General features: G+C 35.0%; 1 protein-coding gene across 1 annotated transcript; it reads right to left on the bottom strand.

The window, feature by feature from the left end:
• Positions 1 to 282: 282 nt before the first annotated feature.
• LOC130936254 (uncharacterized) lies at positions 283 to 4,506 on the bottom strand. Its single transcript, XM_057866300.1, has 10 exons — positions 3,577 to 4,506; positions 3,291 to 3,344; positions 3,082 to 3,201; positions 2,851 to 2,993; positions 2,629 to 2,776; positions 2,468 to 2,551; positions 2,244 to 2,389; positions 1,232 to 1,290; positions 861 to 951; positions 283 to 723 (listed from the first exon to the last, which is right to left on the bottom strand). The coding sequence occupies exons 1-10, from the start codon at positions 3,731 to 3,733 to the stop codon at positions 505 to 507; spliced, it is 1,221 nt and encodes a 406-aa protein (XP_057722283.1). The 5' UTR covers positions 3,734 to 4,506; the 3' UTR covers positions 283 to 504.
• Positions 4,507 to 9,573: the final 5,067 nt, after the last annotated feature.

Below are 9,573 nucleotides of genomic sequence, written 5' to 3'. Positions count from 1 at the left end.
CATTTTGATGAAAAATCAATAAAATTTTGTCATTTATACAATTATGTTAATAAAATAATAAAAAATAACATAAAATTCTAACTAAATTAAAACTTAGCATTGAAGGGACATTTTACTTTTAATTTCAAATTACTATTTATCACATACAAACCCACAAATATTTATGTGTCATCTTATAAGACCCAAAATAAAATTAAAATTTGATCTAGCATTAGAGATATTCTAAATAATAACATAAACATTTCATACTTATTTTTGTAACTATACCACTTAAAAACGGCTTATTTTCATATCATAAATACAACAAATTATCTTAAAATCACTTTTTAAATAAAATATCTAAACATAAATTATTTGTCACATATTCAATTATTTAGAAACCAATTATACAAATAAAAATGATGGAAATAAGTTTAGTTTTTGTGTTTCACATTTTTAACTCTCCTACCATAAATGAAAAGTAGAAATCTTCCCTTAAAAAAATCCTCCCCAACGAATAAACTGCTAACCGCCAAGCTCAAAGACGCGAGCGGTTCCATCCCATGAAGCCGAGACAAGGTACTTGTGATCAGCAGACACACAAAGAGCATGAATGGAATCTCGGTGCCCCCTGAATGTGGTTGTACATTCACCGGATCGGCTATCCCATAATCTTACACTTCCATCCGAGCATCCAGTGGCCAAATTTGAAGCATCAAGCCACGCCAAACATGTCACTCCATACTATTCACATGATGAAGTTCATTGTATCAGACATGCAGTGAGTTTACAATTTCAAGCTAAAGATAGTTGCAACCAGAGCTCAGTTAGTCTCTAGATACGCAAGCCTGGCATTTGCACAAAGCAGAATTCACACAAACCTTGTGGTTACAAGTGGCACGGGATAAGGAATGTTCTACATCCCAGATGACAAGTTTCTTATCCAAGCCTCCAATTGCAGCCCAGGAATCACTATCACAATTTCATTGAACAATGTTATTTATGGTTAACATCTATGACAAGTGACAACATCGACAGCACATCAGATATTTACGAGAAAGAATTATGTCAAAAAAGCTGTGGTACACTAGAAACCAAGTCAAGCCACTTTGCTTTGGTTCGTGTTATTTGATGATCACATATTTTATTTTACATGATAACAATAATTTTACATCTTGAGTGAGTTATTTTTCTCTAAATTATTTCCAATTATGCAGCACCGCACAGACACAAAGGCCATGAAAGGAAATACCTTGGTGAAAAGCCAACACATTCAATGGACTCCGAATGAGAAACCAGAGTATTAATAACCTGTTCACAGTACTCATGCTTCTTAGAGAGCTTGCAGAAAACTGAATTTCAATGCTTAAACTCCTTAAAAATAGAATTGAAAATTAAGAACTGAAAAAAAAAGTGCAATGACCGAGACAAACAGAAGAATGGATAGTATTGAAAGTGTTTGGGTTTGAAGTCCTTACACAATTACAGCATTACTGGAGGGTTATATTATGCAAGGACATAAGTTTACAAAGAACTATACTTTCACAAAAGCCAAATACATTGGATCAAAGATTGTCTAAATCTCATCATCTTGCTAGTAGTTGCTAGGGAAGAGAATCACCAAGCCACATTCGAATAAATCAATTTCCATAAGCAAATCAACCAAATAGCTAAGATCTCATATATATGAGCATAACACAATATGCCAATCTTGAGCCATACAGGGGATAAGCTAGCAGCTACCTACCAATTAATGTCAAATAGAGCATCACTTAGACTAACTTTGCTATTGTGAACAACATAATTTCAAGTAAATTAACAAATAACTATGAGGAACTGGTTTTGCTCAGTTCTCTTTGATATGCTACTTATGTTCACAAGCTAGCTCCCATTAGCTATTGAGAGGCCATATGACTCCATGGGCCAACAGTATCCACTCAAAAGCCTCCTATCCACTCAAATCACTTTAAGTGACATCAGAGGTTATCTTTGTTTGGATGAATGTATTTGAAATCCAATAGTTGTATGATCAAATTTTACTTTGAGCAACTATTAGCTCAGAGGAATTAGTAGCACTCTCAAGTTTATAGAATTGAAACCATGTGAAGAAAATTTTAAAAACATTACAATATTACAACATTGGCTAAGAGGTCTATCAAATTATTGAGAGATCATAAACCAAAACAAAGAGAAAGAAGAATTACAAGTTGATTGATGAAGATAATGCAAGGATATCAAACACAATGAAAACTAATGATACATACCTTCCCAGTAGAGATATTCACAATATGGGCAGATCCAGATTCATCACTGGAAACAGAATCGCGATCACCACCAGAACCAGTAAGAGCAAGGGTCGACGATGAACTTATTGACAAGCATGTTAGTCCCTCGGTATGATACGGATGACCTGTAAATCATATTTTACAAGGCTACCCAAAAATCAAAGCCAACAAAGCACGCCAAAAGGGGGTTCAGATTTATATACCCTGGACCACATGAATGTTTTCTCCAGTCTTTGGATTCCAGATTCTCAAAGTTGCATCTTTTGAACCAGTACATATTATTTTCCCTAAGGCACCAAGTAAAATGAAATTGAAAATCTGAACTTATAGAAGAAAATACGCCAAGTAGAAAAGAAGATATTACCATCAGGAGTAAAATCACCACAGGTCACACTAGCACCATGACCAACAAATATATTAGGAAAAGCAGCTCCTTTAGCATTCCACATCCAAACAGTAGAATCCTCAGAACCAGCTAAGAGTATGTGTCCTCTCGGATGCCACCTAAGCCACTGAAAGATATCACATCGAATTAATTTTCGTAATGACACACAATAACAAGCATAAAACGAACAACCTCTTTTACCTCAATTCCCCCACTAGGACCTTCTAATGTGCCTTTCAGATTTCCCAAAACATCCCATACTTGAACAATCCCACTTAAACACCCTGATGCGAGAAACTGTCCATCATGGCTAAAAGCTAAACTAGACACAGAATCCTGATGACCTGCGTAGAATTAACAACAAAACGAACTAGACATCAGCACCACAATATCAAGCTTCACACAATTATCTTTTTAATGTGATGGAAATACCCTCTAGCTCAGACGTCCAAACTCCATCACCGATCTTCCAAAGAAATCCTTTGTTATCACCACCCCCTGTTGCCACCAATGTTGGATTGCTTGGGCTAAATGCAGCTGAGTATAACTCCCCTGCACAAGAATTAGAAACATAAACACACAATCACATTCAAAAAACAATTTTTTTAATTTAAAAATAAATGTAAAGTTAGAAATTTTACCATCATGAAGACGGAATATATGCACAGAATCACGGACCTCAGCTGAGAGATTTTCTGATAATATCATTGAGCAAAACACACCAATAAACTTAAAAACTTGAAAATAATTTTGATTCAAGGAAATCAAACTCGAGAATTTATTTACACTTGGTGGAGCTAAGCTAACCTAAGGATAGTAAACTCTCAACTTGTAAAAGACCTCAAGGTTAACTTGGGAACTAGAATATTATGGAGTTTACTAGTCAATTTGAGAATTCGATAAACTTGAAAAAGTGGAGGGTGATACCGAGATGTTCAGGATCAGAATCTTGATCGTCATCAGCATCTGGAAGGTCTTCGTCATCCACAGAAACTTCATAGAGAATGTCAGACTCATCGATGAAAACCTCCTCATTTTCGTCATCGTCGTAGTGAGATGGAAATTGTAGCGGTGAAGTATTCATTTTGTGGAAAAAATGTGTGGATTGATGACGCAGAAATACAATGTATTTGTACCCACTAAGCAGCCACTGAAAGCGCCGTAACCAAGGTTGTCATGAAGGAGGAGTTCATACAAAAGGCACAGAAAGTGGAGGAACAAAAAACAGTACGAACACAAGTGCCTATAAAAATTCTTATACAAGCACGTACAGTAGGAACGTAACACCAAACAGAACTATTTGCTATAAAAAATAATTGTACTAATACAAATTTATTTTTATATAATGGAAAACATAGGAAACAAATCACGAATACCATATAATTGAACAAATAGAGAAAATAATGAGCAATACTATAGTTGCTGCCATTTCCCAAACCCCCTACCCCCGCCTGAAGACATCTTTTCCCATCGACATTCAACATACACATAAACACCTACTTAACAATCAGATACACATAAACACCTATTTATGCTCATTTGTATTTGTATTTGTATTTGTATATATTAACAATAAAAAATGATAAAATTTTGAAGAAACAATAACCAAGACAAGTATCAATTAACATAACACAGCTAAAAGCTATTAAAAATTAAAAATTAGTAATAACAAAAACAATCTCTTAGCATAGCAAACGGCAAATCTGAAAGCTAATTTCAGAGGAGCAGGCGCGAGCAGCGGTTAGAGTTTTTCTTTTCGGGACCTTAGGCAGCAACTAGGTTTCCTGTATCCTTTTTTTTAATCCAATCAGGATCAGCGACTAGAGCGAGAACGCTGTCCTGGCTGGGCCACCACTTTGAAGTCCATGGATCCATAGAATGGACCAACCCATTCTTGAAGGTTTTATTTTTTTTGGTAATAAAATAGAAAACAAATTTTAATTGGACTTAGCACCACTAATCTTATTACTTATTAGTAGGACGCCGAAGAGCCTTAGTTCAGTGGCACTTCACCCCTTTCCCACCATTAAGGTCTAGAGTTTAAACTCTAAAGAGTGTATTTGTGAAAAAAAAATGATAAATGTGTGAAGAGTACGTGGATATATTGTGTATTTAGGATTGAGAGTTGTCCAATCTACTGACAAAAAAAAAAATTACTTATTAGTAGGACATGTCTCCTCCTTACCAATGAAAAATATTTGAACTCAACTCACATATTTATAAGGGTAAAAAATCTTGTGATTTCATGTATAGAGTAGCGTAAACTACTAAAATGATATTCCAAAATTTATATTACTAACAAAAATAATTTTAAATAATACTAATGATAAATAAGTTTTTGAAAATTTAAGAACACAACAAAAAAAATTAGATATTAAAAATACATTCTAAAACATAATTTTAGAGGTGGGGTTTAAATGTATTTTTTTTTTGCAAGCATTATTAGAATAATAAGATTTTTTATCCTTAAAGTTTGATAATTTTATGTCATGTAAATTTTATATTGTGAATAACAAAAATTTTTTTGAAAAATAAAAAGAAAAATCTAGAGATCACATTTTGCTCTAAATCTTTTTGTACACCATTTAAACATTTATTTAAATGTTACTACAAAAATTCAGACTAAATGGTTAAGTTGTTTGCTAGATACAAATTTTTTGTCATTTACAAAAAAATAGTATTTATTGGTTATTTTTGTAGTATTTGTAAATCATTCAGAGATTGTTTTATTAATAACATCTTTCAGAAACCATTTTGTTAACATCTAAATCTTTCGGGTACCAAATTGGTAAGTAACTCATATTAATTTAGATAATTTTCAATACTAACTTTCATTTCAATTTTATTTTAGATCTTACCAAATATTATATAAATATTTGTAAAACCATATATTATAATAATAACATGAAATTAAATATAAGATTTATCATTTCAACGTTTAATTAGTCTCAATTCAATTTTTTTAAATTGAATAAGGATAGTTATTCAAAATGACAAAATTTCATTAGTTTTTATGAAAATAATACTATTTATATTTAGTAGGGGTGCACATGAGGCCGGGTGAGACAGAGTTTGCCTTGACTCGAATCCGACATTAAATAATGACTGAGTCTATTTATGAGACCCTTACCCGGCCCCTATACCCGAAGAAATCGTGTTACTTTCAGACCACACTAAAGCCGGGTCTAGACCAGATGAAACCCAGGTCTTGATCAACTTTATCACGACATCACCAAAGATTGGATTCTACATCTTTTGAACCTCTAAATTTTAGAAAATAATTATTCCATAACATTGCAACATTAACATAACAATAATTTAGAGTCTAATAATAATAATTTAAAGTTTCATAATAATAAGGTTTAATTACTCTGTTGGTCCCTATAGTTTTGTAAAATTTTCAAGTAGGTCCCTATACTTTTTTTTTCTTTTTAATTGGGTCCCTGCACCAAATTTTTTTTAATTAAGTCGCTCTTAGTAGTAATTGGCTTAAAATGCTTCCTTTAATTACGAGTTAGATCTTGTTTCTCTTGGCTTTGGTTGAGTGATTAGTGGCTCTTGAGTTATCAAACTCTCTTGTTGATTGATAACTAGAGATTGCTAATTGACTTGAATGCCACTACGCTAGTCTTTCCTTAGGAGTTGGCTAGGACTTGTGGAATCAAGTTAATTCATCCACTTGACTTTCCTCCATGGTTAGAGGTTAATCAAGTGGGAGCAATGAACAAATCTCATCACAATTGATAAGGATAGCTAGGATAGGACCTCTAGTTCTCATACCTTGCCAAGAGCTTTTCTTAGTGTTAGTTTATTTCTTTTGCAATTTACAATTCTTGTCTTTTATTCCCAAAAACCCCAAAACATACATCTAACCAATAACAAGAACACTTTTTTGCAATTCCTAGGGAGAATGACCCGAGGCTTGAATATTTCGGTTTATATTTTTAGGGGTTTGTTACTTGTGACAACCAAATTTTTGCATGAAAGGATTTTAGTTGGTTTAGGAACTATACTTGCAACCAGAATTCATTTGTGAAATTCTAGACCACACAAAAATCCAATTCATCAAAATGGCGCCGGTTAATTTCATGCTTTGATTTACTTTTTCTTTTGTAATTCTTGTTCTTCTACATCTCCTCTCTCTAGTTTAGTATTTAATTCTTGTAATTCTCTACTTTTATGTTGATGCACTTTTGTTCTTCCATTTTCCTTTTATGCAATTTATAATTCATGTTCCTTTGTTGTTGATTTGAATTGTTGTTGTTAATCTCTTACCTTTGTAGTTGTAGATTCTTTCAATTCTTGCAATTAATAATGTTTGCCTTTAATGTCTTTTATGTGTTTGTTAAAATGCTTCTTTTAGTTATGAGTTAGATCTTGTTTCTTTTGGCTTTGGTTGAGTTATTAGTGACTCTTGACTTATCAAACTCTCTTGTTGATTGATAACTAGAGATTGCTAATTGACTTGAATGCCACTACGCTAGTCATTCCTTAGGAGTTGGCTAGGACTTGTGGAATCAAGTTAATTCATCCACTTGACTTTCCTCCATGGTTAGAGGTTAACTAAGTGGGAGCAATGAACAAATCTCATCACAATTGATAAGGATAGCTAGGATAGGACCTCTAGTTCTCATACCTTGCCAAGAGCTTTCTTAGTGTTAATTTATTTCTTTTGCAATTTACAATTCTTGTCTCTTATTCCCAAAACCCCAAAACATACCTCTAACCAATAACAAGAACACTTTATTGCAATTCCTAGGGAGAATGACCCGAGGTTTGAATACTTCGGTTATTATTTTTAGGGGTTTGTACTTGTGACAAACAAATTTTTGTATGAAAGAATTATTGTTGGTTTAGAAACTATACTTGCAACGAGATTTCATTAATGAAATTTTAGACCACACAAGAATCTATTCATCAAAATGGCGCCGTTACCGGGGAATCACAATGGTGTTGTGTTATTGGTTATTGTATATATGTGAATATTGTGAATATGTTTGCCTTTTGCTTCTTTGTTAATTTTTTGGTAGTTGTAGGAGTTTATTTCCTTTATTTGTTACTAGTTTTTGCTTTTATTTTCTCTTGCTACCATGAATTCTCACTTTGGCTATGAGTTTGGTTCTAACTATGTTGTAGGAGATGTGAATTTCAATGACAACATGCATCAAGAATGGAACAATCAAAGGTGGGAGGAGCCGTATGCATATGATCATTCTTCATGGCAACCACCTCCACCAATGCATTATGAGCAAGAGTCATTCTATGATGCATACCAATCCAATGGCTTTGGTAAATTTCCTTGTGACTTTCAAGAACCACTACCATATGCCTATGAGCCATATCCTCAACATAACCCTCAATGATACTGATGAGAGGATTTTTGCTAGTAAAGAATTTTATAAAGTCGCGTTGTAAGTTGGTGCACGAAATTGTGATCACTACTTTTTAATACACAAAACAATCCCCGGTAATGGCTCCAAAGACTTGGTGCTCAATACCATGGCATAAACACAACTTCGCACAACTAACCAGCAAGTGCACTGGGTCGTCCAAGTAATAAACCTTACGCGAGTAAGGGTCGATCCCACGGAGATTGTTGCTATGAAGCAAGCTATGGTCACCTTGTAAATCTCAGTTAGGCAGACTCAATTGGGTATAGTGATAAACGAATAAAGCATGAAGATAAAGATAGAGATACTTATGTATATCATTGATGAGAGCTTCAGATAAGTGTATGAAGATGCCTTCCCTTCCGTCTCTCTGCTTTCCTACAGTCTTCATCCAATCCTTCTTACTCCTTTCCATGGCAAGCTCATGTAAGGTTTCACCGTTGTCAGTGGCTACCTCCCATCCTCTCAGTGAAAATGTTCCCATGCTCTGTCACAGCATATGGCTAATCAGCTGTCGGTTCTCGGTCAGGCCGGAATAAAATCCATCGATCCTTTTGCGTCTGTCACTAACGCCCCGCCTGCTAGGAGTTTGAAGCACGTCACAGTCATTCAATCATTGAATCCTACTCAGAATACCACAGACAAGGTTAGACCTTCCGGATTCTCTTGAATGCCGCCATCAGTTCTCGCCTATACCACGAAGACTCTGATCTCACGGAATGGCTGGCTCGTTTGTCAGGCGAGCACTCGGTTGTCAGGCGATCAACCATGCATCGTGTATCAGGAATCCAAGAGATATTCATTAAGCCTCGTATGCTTGTAGAACAAGAATGGTTGTCAGTCACTTTGTTCATAAGTGAGAATGATGATGAGTGTCACGGATCATCACATTCATCAAGTTGAAGAACAGGTGATATCTTGGAACAAGAACAAGCGAAATTGAATAGAAGAACAATAGTAATTGCATTAATACTCGAGGTACAGCAGAGCTCCACACCTTAATCTATGGTGTGTAGAAACTCCACCGTTGAAAATACATAAGAACAAGGTCTAGGCATGGCCGAATGGCCAGCCTCCCAGTGATCTAAGAACTAGATGTCCAAAGATGATCAAAGGATCTAAAAATAATCCAAAGATGAAAATACAATAGTAAAAGGTCCTACTTATAGAAAACTAGTAGCCTAGGGTGTACAGAGATGAGTAAATGACATAAAAATCCACTTTCGGGCCCACTTGGTGTGTGCTTGGGCTGAGCAATGAAGCATTTTCGTGTAGAGACTCTTCTTGGAGTTAAACGCCAGCTTTTATGCCAGTTTGGGCGTTTAACTCCCATTTAGGTGCCAGTTCCGGCGTTTAACGCTGGAATTTCTTGAGGTGACTTTGAACGCCGGTTTGGGCCATCAAATCTTGGGCAAAGTATGGACTATCATATATTGCTGGAAAGCCCAGGATGTCTACTTTCCAACGCCGTTGAGAGCGCGCCAATTGGGCTTCTGTAGCTCCAGAAAATCCACTTCGAGTGCAGGGAGGTCAG

This window comes from Arachis stenosperma, chromosome 6 (genome assembly GCF_014773155.1).
Source record: "Arachis stenosperma cultivar V10309 chromosome 6, arast.V10309.gnm1.PFL2, whole genome shotgun sequence".
NCBI classification, from domain to species: domain Eukaryota; kingdom Viridiplantae; phylum Streptophyta; class Magnoliopsida; order Fabales; family Fabaceae; genus Arachis; species Arachis stenosperma.
This window is presented reverse-complemented; position numbering and strand designations above follow the sequence as displayed.

Coding starts and splice junctions, on each gene's coding strand:
- LOC130936254 (XM_057866300.1), bottom strand. CDS start 3,733: ATGAATACTTCACCGCTACAATTTCCATCTCACTACGACGATGACGAA. Junction 1,291..2,243: donor TGAATATCTCTACTGGGAAG/GTATGTATCATT, acceptor TACTGTGAACAG/GTTATTAATACTCTGGTTTC. Junction 724..860: donor GTGCCACTTGTAACCACAAG/GTTTGTGTGAAT, acceptor TCATGTGAATAG/TATGGAGTGACATGTTTGGC.